The following is a 19806-nucleotide window of genomic DNA, read 5'->3' as shown; positions in this document are numbered from 1 at the left end:
AAACCCACAACCCTGTCATTGATAGGCTGGAGCTATAACACTACCCCTGCCCCTGCACTGCCACTACATTTTCAATGTTTCAGGCCCTCGTTTACCTGTATACCAGGGTGGTAAAGGTGAGGTTATACACCACATTAACACCAGCCACCTAACATTGTGTAGGTCCTCATCATGTCACCAAAACAATCCTGGCCTGTTGAGGCATGAGCCCCAAAAGACACAGCCAGCATAAGCTTTTCTGTGGGATTTGGACCCACACAGACTACCCTTCCCTCCCTTGGGCATCCATGACACATTGTTCATCTGTCCTTCCTTCAGCACTGTTGGTAAGTACTGACCACTGCATACCGGAAACACCCCGCAAGACCTGCCTGTGGGGCAGTGGTGGCTCAGCGGTTAGAGCGCCGGGCTATCGATAACAGGGTTGTGGGTTCGATTCCCGGGCTTGGCAAGCTGCCACTGTTGGGCCCTTGAGCAAGGCCCTTTACTCTCTCTGCTCCCCGGGCGCTGGAGTTGGCTGCCCACCGCTCTGGGTGGGTGGGTGTGTGTGTGTGTACTCACTGCCCCTAACACATGTGTGTGTGAGAGTGTGTGTTCACTACCAGATGGGTTAAATGCAGAGGACACATTTCACTGTACAGTGACAAATACATGCTCCTTTACCTTTTTTTTTTGTTTTGGAGCTCGCACCCAGTCGCCCAGCCATCACAATTTAGCCCCAGTCAAAGAGTCTCAGATCCTTACGCCTTCAAGAACTGACTGTTTCTGCTTAACAGGTGCCACTAGAACTTCAGTGGTTTTAATGTTATGGCTGTTCCGTGTACACAAACGGTTGATATGGTCTACCCAACACTAGGTGGCAGCAGTAACCCTGAAATCCAACCGGTTTTAAAGGAGTAGGAAATGATAGCACAGCTCAGGCAGAGGAGCCCTATCTGAAGGTTTGTGTTTCTGTTGTTTAATATGAGAATAATGTCGCAGACCTTCCTCAAAGACCTTTCAAAAAGCTTACATGGCGTTGAAATCACTGCTGACTTCGCTGGAAGTGATATTTTGTCTGCTAATGTTGGCTAGATGGTGGGAGCGTACTGTGGCTAGTTAGCCTTTCGAGCTTTCCACAAGGCTTTCTGCAGCCATTGGCTTTCCTAAATGTGAGCCAGCTATACTTACCAGCTATACTTACCATTAAAATTATTAAATTTCTTTAAATAATTTGACGATATGAGTAGGGTGTTGTTTAGGTCGGTAGTCTAACATGCAAGCTGTTGGCACTTGGCTAATGTTGCTAGCGCTACTTTCTGCAGGTGAGCTACAGCTGCATGTTAGCTAGCTAGCAAGCAAGCAGTCAACGTTAGCTGCGTCCTGCTCATGCATTCATACAGTTTTATTATTCTGGCATTGATAGGTATTTAATTATTATTTTTCATATTGTTAAAATGATATGGTCGTTGTAAAAGTTATTTATTTCTTTATCCAGTAATTTATTATCGCTTTTAAAAATGCCTACAGTTGTCAGTCAGACGTACTGGTCTGATTTGGGGAGGGGATGCTATTCTGTTCCAAGCCTTCAGCATTGCCATATTTCACTAACTAACTAAGTCAAAAACAATGAATAAAGGTTTATTTCATTCAACATTACTGCACTGCAATAAATCTTTTTTTTTTTTTTTTTTTGGTCATTAAAAAAATAATTATTATTTGGTCAAGAAAAAAAAAATCTTGTGATGTAATTTATTTAAATGGCTATAAACGTTGTCATATTTCGTTGTCAAAACTGGAATACGGTGAGGCTACAATATTAAAAAATAAATGAATACAGTAGTTCTGCTTTGGACCATATACTCTGATCAGCTGTAATATTAGCACCACCTTTTTTTTTCAGGATTTGAGGATGTTCCTCTACTGTGTTTATACCACAACAGATGTGACCATTTGAGGCATGGACTTCGCAAGACCACTGAAGGTGTCCTGTGATATCTGGCGCCAGGCCGTTAACAGCAGATTCCTTTAGCAAGTCCTGTAAGTGGTGAGGTGGGGCCTCCATGGATCGCATCAGTGAGCCTTAGGTGCCTATGACCCTGTTGCTAGTTCACCGGTTGTCCTTTCTTGGAGCACTTTTGATAAGTACTGACCCCTGCATACCAGAACAGAAACCCCAACAAGGTCTGCCTGATGTTGTGGAGATGTTCTGACCCAGTCGTCTAGTCCTCACAGTTTGGTTCTTGTCAAAGTGGCTCAGATTCTTACGCTCGTCCGGTTTTCCTGTCAGTGAACTGACTGTTCACTTGTTGCTTAATATATCCCACCCCTTCACAGATGACCACCTGTCAGTGATGCTAAAGGTATGGCTGATTGTGTACATATCAAATATTACTGTTTTTCTATGATTACTATTTCTTTTTTTTTTGTAGGTCCTGCTGTATGAGCCATGCATTGTTGAAATGTGAGCTAATTGTGAGCTCACCATGGTCGTCAATCTTTGCCTGCCACATTTTCAAACCACTGCTCATTGCAACAAGGTAACCTTAGCCTGTTACGTCTAAGCTAAACTAGCTCAGTTATGTAACACTGCTTTATGCTCTGAACATTGCATTTTCAGCTCCAATGCCATATTCATATTGACTAATCAGAGAATTATTTAGCTTTTAAACAAAGGAAACATTTTGATGGCGGGTTGGGTAGACCTCATTGCTTTGTAGACCATGAAAAGTGTCTTCTGTCGTGGTTCTTTTGTCAGGATAGAACAGTTGCCACACAGTGGTGGAACAGATATCAAATGCTTTGACACCATTGATATTCAAATCCCCAGTTACAAAGGTGGTCATTTTTGTTTTTTTTCAATGGAGGGTGTGTGGGTGGTGTGTCTTTACCGACCTTGTGATGTTCTTTTCCTGACGTCTTGAGTTGTGTGATGTGCGTACTTGACCCCCTCCCCTCTTCTCGCAGCTATGCGCAGATGGCTACGATGTTTCCAATCTCCTGTCTGGCGACCCGACAGCTCGACGGAGAGGTTTCAAGCTGGAGTACTTCCTGCGTCCTCCACTACATGTAACCCTGCGCTTCCAAGTGAGGGTCGAGTTGTGCCGTGTGGACGTTGAGCTCTGGCCTTGTGGCATGGACCAGGGAAGCGTCTCCAGGAGGCTTGAGATCCTTACCTGCTCTGATCTTGTCTCTCCAACGCCAGAATGTGCCCAAGACGGAGGACAGTTCAAGCTTGTGGGCCGATGTGATTTAAGGGATGATGTGCTTGCATGTTTTAAACATCCCAGTTTCAAACATCGAATTCCTTTCCTTGAGCCACCACCTGAGCCTCCAGCCCAGGCAAAGCAGCAAGAGCTCTGGAGCCGGGGTCTGCAATCTCTGAACTCGGTGGCCCAGCTTCGTATTGCTGTACCATACGGTGGAGCTGCTTCTGCACTGGGAATCAAGTCTTTAGCAGTATGGGGAGTTCCTTCTCGCTGCTGTCCTTCTAAGGAGCTGCAGAAGTTCCAGAAAGCACATTTTGACAGTCTAAAAACAAAGCCTTCTGCCTTATCATTAGTCTCACATGTTTCTACCTCAGTGGAATGTCCTAGGCCAAATCCTGCCCCCTCAGAAACCCCTATTCCAGATGAGTTCCTGGACCCTTTGACTCAGGAGCTTATGGTTCTGCCAGTGATCCTGCCCAGTGGCATGGTTGTGGACAGTAGTACCCTGGAGGAGTACCAGAAAAATGAAGCTACGTGGGGACGTTTGCCAAATGATCCATTCACTGGAGTTCCTTTTACACAAGACTCTAAACCACTTCCTAACCCGCTCCTTAAAAGCCGCATTGACAGTCTGATACTGCAGACTGGATGCACGAGAGTGGGAAGCAGGAATGGTCTACTGAACAAACCTCACGCCTCCAAACTCGTTGATCTGACAAGTGCTGAAAGACCTTCTTGCTCGAAAGATTTGGTTAGTGTTGAAAACTCACAAGCTGGCCCTAGTGAGACTGACATCCAGCGGGTTCAGTCAGCAGGTATTGACGGTACAGAGAAACAACAAAAAGACACTGTCAGTAGAGATAACCATACTTTAACTGACTCTAAGCTAAAAGGAACTAAACGGAAATGTCAGTCAGACCTTTCTACTAGTAGGAGCTGGACGTCCCCTTATTCATCTCCTTTAATCAAAATGCCCCAAATGGATGCAAGCCTCACACTCCCCACAGGTTAGTACTGTGCACAGATTCCTAATTCCCTATATAAGCCATCATAAGCTTCCCCTATCTTTCTTATTCCACACGTCTAATGTGCTTCCTGTTTGCTTTCAGAAACTCCAGACTCCAGCCAGGCCTCTCATGAGCAGCGCCTGTCAGACAGTTTAGACCAAGCACTGAGTTCTGCTCTGCAGGGTTTACCGACATATACCTCACAAAGCAAACTGCAGCCGGAGACCGTGTCAGGTAGCTGTAAAAGCAAACTTTTTGGTTTCCAGTGCTGATATAAGAATCAGTCATATACTTTATCCAGCTGTTTTTAGATGAGCATCGTAAAGCAGGCTATCATACGCAAGCTACCTAAACACCAAGAAACACACAGCTAACATCAGCACACTGCAAAGGAGAGAATATAGAACTATAAACTTAAGATTACGGAATAGGGATGCCCCCATCCAATCTAGTCTTATTTTAATGGATCAGGTATTGGCTGTTTAAATCCAAGTCCACTCTTTAAACCACTGTTAAAACAGAAGGTAAATACGGGAGTTTGGAGTCTGCAGTGTGGAGCTGTTTTACAGTGGAACATAAAAACACACCATAATATCTAAAACCTTATAAACCTGTCCTGGAAACGCTCTGTTTTACCAGCGGGAGAATCACACATTCGGAACCGAGTGGAGGCTAATGCTTATGCTAAACCAATCATAACAGATTCAACCCACTATAAACCAGTTATTTCACACCAGAAGTGTGTCCAGAGTGTGTACCAACACACACACACACACACAGATGATTTGACTGCAGTGATTTAAAGGAGTTTAGAGGTGGATCAGACTGGATTATAAGATATAAAACACTAAAAAACAGTAATTTTAACTAAACTAAAGTAAATACAGCAGTCCAGAATGCCTTGTTATAGAAACTGCTACTGAAAAATACAGTAATCTTACTGCAGTGTTAATCAGCAGCTAATCTTATCTAAACTGTGTGACTATTATTAATACAAACACAAAGATCAGATCTGTTTCAGCTGATACTCAACATTAAGAGACTCAGATCGGAGCAGGGGGGCAAAATATCCTGATCGGGACCTCCCTATTATAAATATAAATATTCTTTAGAATAGGGTTAGAAATGAACATGCTGACATCTAGAAAGGTATTATTGATTCTGAATGTAGAAAAAAGGGTTTAATGATTGGCCTGCAACAAGAATAATTTGTTGGAATGCTGTCGTTGCTATAAAAGAAAGAAAGATGGGTGTTTCTTGTTAGATTGCAAATGACTTTTAATAATAACACTAGATCAGACATTGTATTTTATTAGATTAAACAGTTGAATCAGGCAGATGTTTATATGCAAGAGGCATTGAGGCATTTTACTAACAAATGTCAGAGAACTGAATCCTCAGGCAGAATTCAAGATATATGTAGTTTCTATTTCTATGGAGAAATTTAGCAAATGCAGTTGCCTGAAAATAAAATCTACATACTAATGTTTCTTTTGTTTTTAGGACAAAGCAGATGTGGGTCATGTTCTTGTTCCTTGACTGTTTACTCTACCAGCACACCTGCTTACTCTTTACCCTGCGGTCACCTGTTGTGTCGAACATGCCTGCGGAACGAACACCCTCTCAGCTCAAAAAGACTGCCAGTCACATGCCCCACATGTAAAGCATCTGCCTCACCCAGTAGAATCACACGAGTGCATCATTAAACACATGTTTAGTTCTGACTATGAATCTTCTGCTTATAATGTAACAAGCAGATGTTATTTTATTGTTTGCACTTTTGGCCTTTGTAATACAATCAAATAAATCCAAAAAAACATCAATAAACCACAGGTGAGTACAATGAGCTGATCAGTTATGGCTTCCGTACATTGGAAAAATACTGAATAATGTTTGTATGTATCCCTGCCTCCCTCCCTCCCTCTTCAACACCTTTTGAGACCCTTTGAGTCTGGGTCAGACTAAAAATCATGCTGTACAGGGCAGAACCAAAACAGGTGATGGGTGACTGTGATCACTCAGCTTTATTGAACCAGTCGCATCACCATACCTTTAACCTAACTTGGTTTTGGAGTAATAAATCTGGTCGCTTCCAAGATTTCCTAGGACGACACATTATTCATCTCGCCGGCCCTCGCTTGTTTGAGACTAGTACTGACACGTGACATAAAAGCGGAGGTAAAATGAGGAACCAGGTTTCTAGAATTAGGTGGGGGGTGTTGCTTTTTACAGTGGATATAAGAAAAGGAGGCAAAACAATTCTGTAGAAAACGGCACCTACTCACTATTTAGAAAATGCAGTCAGTGATGGCATAAGTAAATCGTGGTAATATTGGTTTGGGACAGACGTTCGGTCTGAACTAGAAACTTCAGTGAATGGCTTTGAACAAAACTATCTAATCTAATTCTCTGATAAAGAGTACATCCATAAGGGAGAATTTAGATAATGCCTGCTTCTGCACTTAACCACAGTTATCAGGGAGTGCCTCACCAGGAATGGCCTGTCTTGACACTTTAGGGGCAAGCTTTTCAGATGCCACAGGTTTGGTAAGCCCAATGAAAATTACAGAATAATTGCATCAATCAGCTTGAAAGAAGCTGCAGGCCTGTAAACGGAGAGGTTTTGGGAGAGAAACAAAAGACTGAATGACGCACTCAGCCATTGACAAATGAAGTACTTTCAGGCTCTTTTGCTTTCCTATAAAGGTCCTTTTAAAGCACCAGTGATTACAGAAGAGTTTCTTAAAGAGGAGTGGGAAGTTTAAAGAATCTCCACACAGTGAAAACCACTGTGTGGAGATTCTTTAAACTTCCCACTCCTCTTTTAGAAACTCTTCTGTAATCACCGGTGCTTCAAAAGGACATTTATAGGAAAGCAAAAGTGGTTCCACAATGACAAAGCTCCAAAGAACCTTTTTTGGCAGCTTTTATTTTGAATTATTTTCAGAACTCCTACATCAGCAGTTCCCACTTTCATACTGTGCCTTGAATACATGGCTTCCTCCTGGTTCCTTCTGCCAATGTAAGTAGTATCCAGGAGAAGTGTGTGTGTGTGTGTGGGGGGGGGGGGGTGTTGATTGATTGACTCTTGATTTTTTTTAAGTGGAAGGTCAGTACCCCTCCAATAACCCCCACCCCCTCTTTAGCAATATACAGTTCACTATGAAGTCTCTTATTTCAGCATTCTAGGCTTATTAGCAGTAAATGCCATCCAGGACCTGTGTAGAGACTTCAGCCAAATCCATCAGAGCCTGCAGCTGTGCAAGACGAAGAAAAACAATGAGCAGCCTAAAGCTATCTGGGTATTCAGACGTTAAGATCGAAGTTACTTCTAGAAGTGCTGATCTGTTGTCAAAATATTGTAAACCATGGCTGTAATCTTGGCTTTAATGTAGCTGGTAATTGATTCTTCTGAAGCAGTCACTTGTCTGTGTTGTAAGAGATCTAGAGATGCACAACAGTCTCTAGAGTTTACCTGAGTGGCTACATAAAGAAAATAAAAAAATGCCTTGATATTCAAAGATGTCAACAGAATCACCAGGAAGGTTGTTGCAAATCAGATAACCACTCCATGTTATTGTGGTGAGCGGAAAAGCATCTCATCATGAACCTTAAAGCGGTACAGAACAGAAAGCTAAGGCTACAGTTGGCACGTTCTCACCAAAATCTCATTTCGGCCGAGAACTTGGTACCAACAGCAGGACTCCATGGACTTGTATCCTGGACATGTCCAGGCTGTTGGACTAATGTTGTAATAGTGGGCAATTCCTAGTTTTCTAGGAACCTTGGGCCCATTAACACCTCATAATCAGTCATCACTTGAATGCCACAGCTTATTCGGGTGTTGTTGCTGTCCATGTGAATCCCTTCTTCCCTCAATGGCACAATTCACCCCCAACCCCCCCCCATGTATCGTACACTGGTCTTTACCAACTGCTTTTGATGAGTTTTTCTTGTCAGTTAATGAAACAATTGACAAAAAAGAAAGGCTTGGAAAGATTGTCTTCAAAGCTGCAGGGCCTACATTTTTCTTTATGGGTTTTACATCGTAACGGAACTTCCAGCAATGACCTGTATGGTGGAGGTTAGCCTCTTTTAAAAGAACAGACTACATGAAAACACATGAGCATGAAAACATGAAAAACAGTTGCTAAACATCAGCCTATAAACCTCAGCGTCCTCATAATCAATCATTAAGGCTCTTGAATATTGTACAGACACAGTGACAGCCACATGACATTGTTCAGTGGGCAGAAGCAGGGGAAAGTGAGGAGAGGAGCCGTGATGCAGCGTATAAGGACCCAAGGCTGAGGGGCCTTTGTGTTAGCGTGAACAGCAGGGCCCTGACTGCTTGAGGCAATTATAGCACAGGCAATCTTCCTTCTTCTTTTCACACAATAGCTGTCCCTGGCAAGAAGGACATGCTGAAGCAAACAGAAGCTTTTAAAGAGATTAATAAGAGTAATACAGTGTCAGCTCTGAATATTACATACAGGTCAAATAGCCTGTATGAATCTGTGTGCAATAGTCAATATGCGTAGTAAGAATTTAAGTCAATTACTGCTGTCCTCTTTAGCAGCACAAACCTCGACCAAACACACTGCTGTGTTGTTGTTTTGCAGGCGGCGTCATGGGCATATCAGAAACTCCGGGATTTCTGAATGGCAGAAAGAAATGGCATCGCCTCCATCACGACCTGTGATAAACAACATGTTCTAAACCAGGTACATTTTGCTGTGCACTGGATTGACATACCAAGACTGGCAACCTCAAACAAACCAGCAAGCCCGGACAATAAGGTTAGTCAAGTAGTAGAAACTGTTTTAAGTAGCTGGTGGGGTTATAATAATAAAGAAAACCATATCCACCATAGTTTGGATGTCAGGGTTGGGCAGTAGGCCTAAGTTGTGCATTGAACTGAAAAGACATGATCTGGTCATATAGGCTGTTAAGGCTATTTAGTGGTCTTGCTAAATGATTAAGTGTTTACATATCAATGTACATATATTAACCTACTGTAGCTGCATGGTTTGAGGGGGTATTTCCACCCTCACAAACACACACACACACACATACACACACACTGCCATGGCCCCACAACTTAGTCCTACCTGAAACCCACACATCATGAAATTCGAACTACAGTGGATGTCCCCAGTGTCCTCTTTTTTATGAACAAAAATATGGTCAGTCAAGGACCCTAGCAAAAACTACAGGGCCCATATTTGATCAAATAAATAAATAAATAAGATCCAATCATCTAAACTGATAGGATAGAAGAAATGTAAAACAGTAAAAGAGGACTGGGGACCAATGTCAGATTTTTTTGGATTTCTCTTTATTAAAGAATTAAAAGAAGAATAAAGGTCTTTCAGGTAGACGATGCACTTCTAACCATGTTACGCTCACACCTCCGACACTGCCATCTTAAGCTGCGGGCCGTCATCCACAGGGTAGTACTGTGGATAGCCCTGCATCCGGCCTTAATAGATGCCATTTCATCCAATATCACAGATCAATGACTGGGTTAAAAGCTCATCATCATTACAATTTTTACTAATATCTCAACAAAATCTTGCTGAGAACTGATCAACCAATTTCAGAGTGCGGGAATGCACCATTTTCGTAGGGCACAGAGGATCAGCACTGCCAGAGAGATTTAACCCCTTAAACAGTGTAATTTCAAACAAAAAGTAATCCCACCAGTTTGTACAGAAGTCCTGTAATTACTGAATGATACTTCTTAGTATTGCATTACTGCATTATCTTTTGCTAATCAATAAGATCTTCACAGCAAATTTCATCAATTTCTAACCCCAGTGAAATTATAAGGTCCAAAGTATGACCATCTGTATGACTGGCACCTAAAACTGCTTACAATAAAAAGCATCAGTAATCATTCTCATTACAGGGCCTAGTGACATACTAGCAGTTTTATATAGCAATGTAAACACAGCGTCGCTACTGCTGAGAGTAGATTACACTTTATCAATGCTGAAATATGGATTAAGTCTCCCATTCTTTTACCCCTCCCTCATCTCCCTCTCTCTTTCACACACACACACACAGCTGCTCCTCTCTTAGCTTGCTTAATCCAGCCCAATGACTTTTTAATAACAATTATTGGCACGATTAGGGCAGTGGTGGCTCAAGCGGTCAGAGCACTGGGCTATTGATGTCCGGGTTTTGGGTTCCATACCTGGGCTTGGCAAGCTGCCACTGTTGGGCCCTTGAGCAAGGCCCTTAACCCTCTCTTTTCCCCTGGCCCTGCAGCAATGGCTGCCAAGCACTCTAGGCATGTGTGCTCACTGTACGGATGGGTTAAATTCCATCTGTGGTGGATATGGTTGTCTGGATTAAACTTTAGTCTTCAGTCTACCAACTTTGTGAGTTAAAGTAGTGTATTGTTGTGTGCTTACTAACTGGCAAGCAAACTGGTTCTTCCAGACGAAAGCAGGACCTCCACCGTGGCCAGACACACGTGGAATTCCAATAAACGGAAGGTCCTTAGGGCATAAATCATTTTAATAAATACTCTCCATATTTCACTGCCAAGTTTCAGTAATAAAAAAAAAAGCCAAGCTGCTCCCTATAAATAAGTCATTCAGAACGTGAGCCTAGTTGGCCACAGACTGTTCATGTTTATCTGCTCCAGAGAGTCCTATTTTATTGGCAGCTATTGGAAGCTATGCGTGTGTGTGTGTGTGTGACACGTGGTGTACAATGGCAACGGTAGCAGAAGCAGCAGTGCATTGATTTGAGCAGCCAAACATTTGAGCATGCCAAATAAATGACAGTTTAACTTTAAAGGTGAAATGCTGGAAGCAACATACCTCTGAAAATGCTCACCATATCATTAACTCAACCAACGGAATTACACATGACTTATGCACTACCTGAAAGGGGTTGATTCTAGTTCCAGTCTTGTCGTATCATGAACCAACAAGAAAATTGGACAAACTACTTAAGAAACGTGTGATTAACTCTGCTGGCATCTCTTTTGGAAAGAGTGACGGTTCTTTTCCTCGATTAGTCACCTACTGAAGATATGGAGCAAAAGGTAGATGCTCTCTTTCCTAATATGAATTACTAGAAGCACCTTGTAATGTAGCAGAGGGTAAAAAAGAAGAAGAAGCTTAGTTCAAGCTGCTTCATATCACTGTAACCCTTTAACGGGCTTATTACACACTAAGGTGTATTACTCAGTAACTACAGGGGTGTCTGTACAAACTGGTGGGGCTATTCTTTGGTAATATACATTTTTAAATCCATAGGCTTTTTTCATAAGTTTTTAAAAACATATTCCTTCATGACCACAATTTACCCATCTTCTTTTTTCTACTTCCATGCAGCATGTTACAAAGCAAAAGGCATCTCAAACTGTTTGCATGAACATGACAATGAGTTCATCATCAGATCTGAATCCAGTATATACTGAATCTTTCAGTCTTTCTTCAGATTTATAAAAATCCATGCAAGGAAAAGCTTGAGGCACACAAACCTGAGAGCAAAGGGAGGCACCACCCAGTACGTAATATAGTACTAGTTAAAATTCTCAACAGGATTATGAATAGATCTAGGGTTAAGGATTAGGTTTCGGTTTGGGGTTAGGGGGCTAGTATGAAGACGTCTGTGGGACAGACTCAAGAGAAGTTGTGTAAAATGTCCCAACTAAGCCCCACATTTACAGAAGTATTTTTAAACCCTAGTATCTAAACTTCTACCTGAGTAACGAATGTAAATTGGTCCTATACTTCTGCTTACCAAAATTTGAGTGGTCTGCAACCAAAGATAGATGTAAATACACTGTATGTCTACATGCCTATATGTCTATGGACACCCCTTTTGATGAATGCATTCACCTACTTTAAGTTGCACCCATTGCTGACACAGATGTGCAAATGCACACACACAAAGCTTGTCTAGTCTTTGTAGAGAAGTACTGCCAACAGAATAGGATTCTCTAGAGCAGATGAACATGCCAGCCGTGAGCTAGAAGACTGGGGAGCAGTGGAACTGTGATCTTTGGAATGATGGTGCTCCATCCAATACTGGGTGGTGATCATCCAGCATCCTGATCTCACTAATGCTCTTGTCACTGAATGCAATCAAATTCTCATGGCAATGCTCCAAAATCTGGTAGAAAGCCTTCTTTCCTGGACAGTAGAGAAAGTTGAATGAATGAGCAGGAGTCCCAATATTTTTATCCATATAGTATATCAGGAAATACAAGCTGTATATGTGGTCACAAACCACCACATAAGACTGTTCTGCTGCTCAGGTGTGCAACATAATCATAATATCATAATATAATAATCATAAAATAGTGGCAGGTAGTTAAAGTCCATGTAAATGTTGAACATCATCAGTCATTAGGCAGGTAGCAGTGGCAGTAGGGTGGGCAGTTAGTGTGACACCCAGCCACCCGTCTTCTAACAGGTCGGGCCGGATGAGTGGGCAGCCATTTAATCCGAAAAGGTAAAGAAGAGGCCTATAAGTATGTGCATTTAGCGTAACATCCCCTTCTACAGTTTGTGTTCATTAGTGTTCATTAGATTAAGAGAAATGCAGCCAACATCCCATCTTGAAATAAAGTGAAGTGAAATAAACACATCAAATGCACGGCCTGTCATACGCGTTAAGGATCGGAGTGTTTAGCGAGTCGTGCATCGCTCATGGGCAAATCGTTTTTTGATGGTTCTGAATTGATATAACATTGGCAATTGAAGTGTTTGAACCTGTGTCATAATGGAAAATCAGCATAATTAATCCAGGCTGTGTCACAGAACAGTAGGATGTTGTGGCACAGATCGTACTGTGCAATTCAGGCATTAAATAACAGCAATAACACTCCACCAAAATAACAGGAATGGAATTAAACGAGAAGGAAGAAAGGGCATCAAATCCGTTTCAGATATCTTTTGCATCAGGCTTTTTACGTCTGTTTTGCTCCGGTTGTCACCTTACATGTCCACGAATGATTGGAGGGTATTAGTACGAATTAGTGCTTATGCTGTTTTGAATGCAGAGTAGGCATTTCCGTTGTTTTCTTCCCGGCTGTGTGTTGTGCAGATGAATAAGATATTTGTGATTCCGAGAGTGTGACCTTTCTCCTCGCACCGCCTTTCTCAGTCTTCTCCTATGGCGTTAACCCGTCCACTGCCATGCCCCATCCTTTTTCTGAGTAGGCATTATTCACCCTACAAACTTTAGAGGTTGGGCAACAAAACCTGTTCTTATAGACATGCTGTTTAATTATACCTTGAATGTACATCTGACAACACTTATCTGCCTTTTTAATTTCGGTATTACAAGATTTATTCAATTAACACCATCAGTGTTGATCAATTTTTAAATATTTCTTCAATTAATGCTCAGACAAGCTCTTTTCACTTGTGCTATTAATAGGTTAACTTTACTGTGGGAAAATGTAAGATTTTAATTTAATTTCTATTTCTTTTAGTCTGTTTCTCAGGACATATTCAGGTAAACTAGTAGCCATAATCCTAGTTTTAAATATCATCCTTTGTACATTTGTAATTTAGCAATTTAGCCTCTGTGCACCACCCCAATCAAATCAAGTCAAAATTTACAGAAATCCAGTGATGAAACAAAGGATTAACAAACTTCCGGTGAGCAAGCCCAAGAGAAACAGACTTACAAGGTGGACCCATCCTCTTCTGGTCAGAACTACTAATAAATCTGATAAAGTCACCATATTACAGCATAGGTCTGATTGTTTTGCTCAGGTGAGCCGATATAGTCAGTAGTAGTGATGGTAAGAAGCCTGATAGTAAGGACCATGGTCATTAATATGAATAATAATAATAGCAGCAGGTGGAGTTTTTATTAACATTTGGGTATCTAGTAGTGAATGGTTGGCAACTGGCCTGAGTCAAGATGTTACTGAAGTGTAGACTTTCAGCTTTAATTCAAGAGGTTTCATGGCCAGATGTGGCCCGTTCTCTTATCATTAAAAGACAAATGAAGGAGATCTCTATGGTCTCGAGCCGAGGTCTCAAAAAGTGTTGAATTGGGTTGCTGGTATCCAACCCTATGAGAGAGATATCAAAAACACACGCAGTGGCCAAATCAATAGCTTAGTAAATTCTTAAAAAGAAGAAATGCATGGGAGAGGTCAGCAACACCAAAAGCCCTGAACGATTACAGAAGAGAGCTAAAGTAGATGAGTGCAGAATTCTTTCCATGGGGAAAAAAAGCCTTCACAACATCTACTTAAATTAAGAACACTCTTGGGGAGATAGGCGTATTATTGTCAAAATCTAAGTGTAAATACTGTGGGCTTTACTTTAAGCCACTGGAATGCAAACCACTGGTAACACTCAAAAACATAGGGTCAGATTAGGCTACTTAAAAAGCCTTCCTGGTTCTAAAACAAGATCCTTCGGACAAATGAAGCCAGGATTAACATGAGTATGGAGAAGATAAGGAATGGTTTATGATCCAAAGCACATTACAATACCTGTCAAACATGCTGGAGGCACTGTTATGGCATAGGCATGCATGGCTGCCAATGAAAGTGGGTCACTGGTTTTTATTGATGATATGACTGTTGATAGACTTGAGAGTTGGTGTTCTCCAAGTGTTTCAGACTTCAGGCAGCCATAGACTGCAAAGGATTTGCATTCAAGTATAACAAATAATGCTTCTGTTTAGAATTCATAGTAGTTAGAATAGAACAGTTTCAGCCTGTGAAAATGGGTAGACTACGTAAAAAATGGGTGTAGAAAATGGTTAAGGCAATATTTTTGTTAACCCCTTAACGCAGCTAGCGTTATTATACACTAAATGGTATTATTCAGTAACGACAAGGACTTTACCAGTGCCCCATAGGCTGTTTAAGGGGTTAAACCTCTTAAAAAGCTGAAAATATCCATTCAAATTCAATAAAGCGGTGTACAGAAGCAAAATTACAGAAATTGTGGAGCTGTCCAAATACTTATAGATGTGCCTGTATGAGAAAATTAAGCTGCCTGTTCTGCTGACAGTTGGTCCGCGTTTAGTCCTTTTCCATCCACTTTGTCTATGTCAATAGCAACAAAATAAGCCAAAAAGGAGCAACAACACATTATCTGTCATATAAGCCCTGAAGGTTAATCCATTCTCCCTCTCAAATTCCATTTCTATTCAGAAGTACAAAGAATAGAATAAAGAATATGAAGTGACCTTGAGTGCATGCGGTGTAAAGTTGTACTGAATGAACGTACTATACTACCTCAGAATTATACAAATGTCAGAAAAATAATAATAAAAATGACAACAATGAACCAACAGCTGTGGATTGTCTTTAAATAGCTCTTTGCCGTTTATATAGAGCATCCTTCAGGTCACCGCTGAGGGACAAATGAACAAAAGGGCAATTTCTTGAAGACCAGGGTGGGAGGGGATGCAGGAGATGTTCTGACGTATGATTTAACACTGATTTAACACAGCTCGGAATATATAAAAAGAGAGGGTGTTGGACACTGCCTGGTGTGAACCGGGCACAGGTGTACTGACCAAAGGGAAATGGCCATGCCGGAGTCTTCGCTCACAGCGTGTGTCCTCTGTCTACTGGCACTGTCCGCGCTCTCCTCAGCCTGCTACATCCAGAACTGCCCGCGGGGAGGAAAGCGCTCCTTTCCGGACACTGCTGTGGTCAGACAGGTGAGTAACTGAGCCGCTCTGCCATTTGAAGTATTCTTTTACATGGGTTAATATAATTAAATAAAAATGTTTAATAATAATAATAATAATAATAATAATAATAAAACCTTTTTCAGCAGTGTTTCAATTATTCATTTAATTATTAGTAATGTTTTTCATCATTTTTATTGTTACATGCACCAGTTATTGTTGCTTATTATATTTATTTGACATGTGTTACTGTTTCGTGTCTGGGTCATATATCCATTTATTGTTTATTATACAAGTATTTTTATTTTAATTTTTATTCTTTGCCAGTGTTTTACCAGTATTAGATATGTATGTATATGATAATAATAATAATAATAATAATAGAACCATAAATACAATATAACAAGAAATAAACATTATAAATATATATAGTTTTTTTTATTCATCCTTGACTGAAAGCATTTCAGAAATATAATAATAATAATAAAGATTTTTTTTATTATGCAACAGTTAATAAATGCATCTAGCTTATTAACAATGACACTTGCACAGGACTCTTCAGCAAGTGTGTTGCAAAGGGGTCTTTCCCCTTCAACCCTAATAATGATATTAAGTAGTTCTGCAACTGTCACTTAAGCAGCTGACGAGCATATTAGCATCCTTCTGTCCAACTGTGTTCACTCTTTCTTCAGTGCATGCATCTCTGATTGGTGTTAAAATATCCCTCCTCCTGCAGTGTATGGCCTGTGGCCCTGGAGACAGGGGCCGCTGCTTTGGCCCCAGTATCTGCTGTGCTGCAGAACTGGGCTGCTACGTGGGCTCTCCAGAGGCAGCGAGCTGTGTGGAGGAGAACTACCTGCCCAGCCCGTGTGAGAGCGGAGGGAAAGCCTGTGGGTCGGAGGGAGGACGCTGTGCTGCCCCGGGGATCTGCTGTGACTCTGGTGAGTGATCAGCTGCTAAATGTGCTGGGATGTTTTACCCATTGGAATTGGATGACTGTACAATGTATTTACATTATTATAACAGACAATGTTATTATAACAATAAAGGTAACTTTGGAACTCAAAACCTACTGCCTATTTTTTTTGGGCACTGTATAAGTTATAGCCTATTTGTTGCTGTACCCCTGAGCACAAGAAGATCACACCAACTGACTACTATTGGACTGGGGGACTACTGTGTGGAACCTCTCCTCAAGGAAGTATAGCCTATTAAACCTCATAGAAGAACCTTACATAACTGACGACCTAATATTGTGTAGGCTCTCCTACTGCCACCAACACAGCTCTAACTCGTCAAGGCATGGACTCCATAAGACCTCTGAAGATGCCCTGTGGTATCTTGCACCAAGACGTTGACCCACATCAATGAGCCTTGGGTGCCAATTACCCTGTTGCTGATTCACCGGTTGTCCTTTATTGGGTAACTTTTGCTAGGCTAAAAGTTGACCACTGCCCCCCTCCCACACACAAACACAAGACCTGCCTGGTGTTTTGGAGATGCTCTGACCCAGTCGTCTAGCCATTACTACTTGGTTCTTGTCAAAGTGGCTCAGATTCTTACAGTTGCCCATTTTCCTGCTGCAACACATCACCTTCAAGAACTGACTGTTCAATTGCTGCCTAATGTGCTGATCCCACCCCTTGACAGATGCCATTCTAGGCAACTAGACAACTAGGCAATCAACCAGTCCGTAGATTTAATGTATATATAATATAATAATAACAATAATAATAATAATAATAATATGTATATATTTTACTGTTTTACATCTGTGGTAAACGTTGTCCTCCTCTATTGCAGAGAGCTGTGTGCTGGATCCAGACTGTTCAGAAGACAGCAGGTATCAGCGTCCTGCAGAAGAAAGCGCCGGACTGAGCAGCACCTCAACAGGAGACATGCTGTTACATCTCCTCAACCTGGCCACTAGAGGACAAAGACAGTTTTGAAAGTCCAGATGTGTTTTCTGTTTGTTAGCCTGCCTCATAGACCTCTACCCACCCCTCAAAAAAAAAAAAAAAAAAAAAAAAAAGAAATAGTCAAAGTAACACACACCCCCTTTCTAAATATTGAGGTATGTGTTCCTTTACTGTTCCACCATTGATTATGATGACCTCAGAACATGAGGATATGCACCATCCTTCATAGATTCCAGTGTGTAAATATGCAGTAAATAAAGCTTCTCTTGCACTATATCACGTCTGCTGATATCAAGAAGTAAGAATGTCATTCAATAAGTGTGAGACTTCCCCACATCTTTTCTCTAGCTGCTTTTCTATCCGGTGCTTTCTCACTGTACGTTACTCAATATTTATTGTTTCGAAAACAAGATTAACCACTGTTGGTATTGAATCTCTGGTGTGCCAGGCGTCTTCTCAGGCAATTATGCCTGTCATTGAGATAATACCAACTCTGGCTTTCACTAACACTAACTGACTTTTCTCCTTTCTCCATCTTTTGTCTCTGCCAGTTCCAACGGGACTGGTTTATCTCCTTTTTATGGTCAACAGCCATTCAAAAACATGTACAAGTTAGGCACTACAAGGCACTATAATGACACACCGCAGACTTACTCACTGGCTTTTCACATCCAGTCATGCATGGCACTGTTTCAGTCATGTGAAATAATACCGACAGTGAAGAATCAACATGGATGAAAAAACAACGGGTTATTCTCAGTGGGAGAGACGAGGACATGAAGCAGAACAGGCAGTGATGTTTACACTGCTATCTGTCTCAGACAAAAACTTTATCCCTCTTTTATCTCTCTACTCAACAGTCTTTTATCTACCAATTGAAAAGTATTCTAATTCTAATTTAGGCCTACAGACGTTTTACTAAAACAGTGCACACTCTTCAGTTGAACCAGGTAGGTTAATTAGCCTGAACCCATTTTTTACTTCAGCTGAACGACTGACGAAAAGGTAACGTACCTGCTCAAATACTAACTTACAGGGCCTATAAAAAGTATAGTTTTCCCTTTTACTGCTTTTAGAAATTTAATCATGGTCAATATAATATGACTTTTTTTGTCTACTTCTTTATGTCAATTATAGCAAATAAAATATGTAATGTAAAATAAGTGGTTGCACAAATATTGACCCCCTTTAAAGTCACTGACCTAGTTCAACAGAGGCCCAGGCAATTGGTGTAATTAGTGAACTGGAGATCACCTGAGTGCAGTGACTGTGTCTCAAGTGTTTGTAGTATAAAGACACCTGCTTGGATGGTCCAGTCACTGGTTAATCAGTATCCCTGGCTACAAAAACACCATTAGGACAAAATAACACTCCAAACAACTCTGAGAAAAGGAACCCCATGCTTCATGCATACTCTTCAATTACCTTTTCTCAGAGTTGTGTGGAGTAGAGGCACATTCACTGCACCCAGGTCATCTCCACTTCACTAACTGTAAGCACCAATTGCCTGGACCTCTGTTAAATTAGGTTAGTCACTTTAAAGGGGTCAATACAATATGATATTGACCATGATTTCGTTTGTAAAAGCAATAAAGGGGTATATATATTTTTATAGGCACTGTGCATACTAACAGAACTGCAGTGGACCACCTGCCTACAGCCAGCGTCTGAAGTTATATCCAATCCCATAGCTGTACCGATGCTGTCACCTACCTAGCATAATGAAACAGACATGGAATTAGTAGCTAAATGGTCATGAATACCATGAAACTGACATCACAACAGTTGAAAACACTAACTTTCAATTCTGTCATGTCAACTGACAGATGGCTACAGCGTCTAACATCACATAACGAGAGTAATGAGGGGAGCGGGAGTAATGAGGGGCATCCTACCCAGCCAGTGAATGCAAGCACTCAGGAGCCTAGTTCTGTATATTTTCATGAACGACGCACAGTGTTCTAACGCAAAACATTATTCTGGGGTCATTTCCACAACCTTAACCATAACCTAAATCAGAAATAACACTTCTAAATTTGTTTAAAAGCTTATGCT

At 41.3% G+C, this 19806-nt stretch overlaps 2 protein-coding genes across 5 annotated transcripts; both read left to right on the top strand.

Moving 5' to 3' along the window:
* Positions 1-893: 893 nt before the first annotated feature.
* ubox5 (U-box domain containing 5) lies at positions 894-6025 on the top strand. 4 transcript variants are annotated; one of them, XM_072680978.1, is made up of 6 exons: positions 894-941; positions 1883-1963; positions 2412-2519; positions 2947-4195; positions 4298-4429; positions 5699-6025. In XM_072680978.1, the coding sequence occupies exons 3-6, from the start codon at positions 2466-2468 to the stop codon at positions 5899-5901; spliced, it is 1638 nt and encodes a 545-aa protein (XP_072537079.1). In that variant the 5' UTR covers positions 894-941; positions 1883-1963; positions 2412-2465; the 3' UTR covers positions 5902-6025. The 4 variants fall into 4 exon arrangements, with proteins under 4 accessions (XP_072537079.1, XP_072537078.1, XP_072537077.1 ...); XM_072680977.1 differs by having other exon boundaries at positions 1883-2019; XM_072680976.1 differs by having other exon boundaries at positions 1883-2342.
* Positions 6026-15668: 9643 nt separating this feature from the next.
* avp (arginine vasopressin) lies at positions 15669-17868 on the top strand. Its single transcript, XM_072681927.1, has 3 exons — positions 15669-15862; positions 16569-16773; positions 17636-17868. The coding sequence occupies exons 1-3, from the start codon at positions 15725-15727 to the stop codon at positions 17779-17781; spliced, it is 489 nt and encodes a 162-aa protein (XP_072538028.1). The 5' UTR covers positions 15669-15724; the 3' UTR covers positions 17782-17868.
* Positions 17869-19806: the final 1938 nt, after the last annotated feature.

This window comes from Salminus brasiliensis, chromosome 6, assembly GCF_030463535.1.
Source record: "Salminus brasiliensis chromosome 6, fSalBra1.hap2, whole genome shotgun sequence".
Lineage (NCBI taxonomy): Eukaryota > Metazoa > Chordata > Actinopteri > Characiformes > Bryconidae > Salminus > Salminus brasiliensis.
The sequence above is the reverse complement of the archived record's forward strand: the minus strand, read 5'-3'. Positions and strand labels throughout refer to the sequence as shown.

Bases quoted from the DNA above. Each gene is read 5' to 3' on its own strand.
- ubox5 (XM_072680978.1), top strand. From the start codon at position 2,466: ATGGTCGTCAATCTTTGCCTGCCACATTTTCAAACCACTGCTCATTGC. The intron at 2,520-2,946 runs GTAACCTTAGCC...CTCTTCTCGCAG, and splicing joins CCACTGCTCATTGCAACAAG to CTATGCGCAGATGGCTACGA. The intron at 4,430-5,698 runs GTAGCTGTAAAA...TTTTGTTTTTAG, and splicing joins GCAGCCGGAGACCGTGTCAG to GACAAAGCAGATGTGGGTCA.
- avp (XM_072681927.1), top strand. From the start codon at position 15,725: ATGGCCATGCCGGAGTCTTCGCTCACAGCGTGTGTCCTCTGTCTACTG. The intron at 15,863-16,568 runs GTGAGTAACTGA...CTCCTCCTGCAG, and splicing joins ACACTGCTGTGGTCAGACAG to TGTATGGCCTGTGGCCCTGG. The intron at 16,774-17,635 runs GTGAGTGATCAG...CCTCTATTGCAG, and splicing joins GGGGATCTGCTGTGACTCTG to AGAGCTGTGTGCTGGATCCA.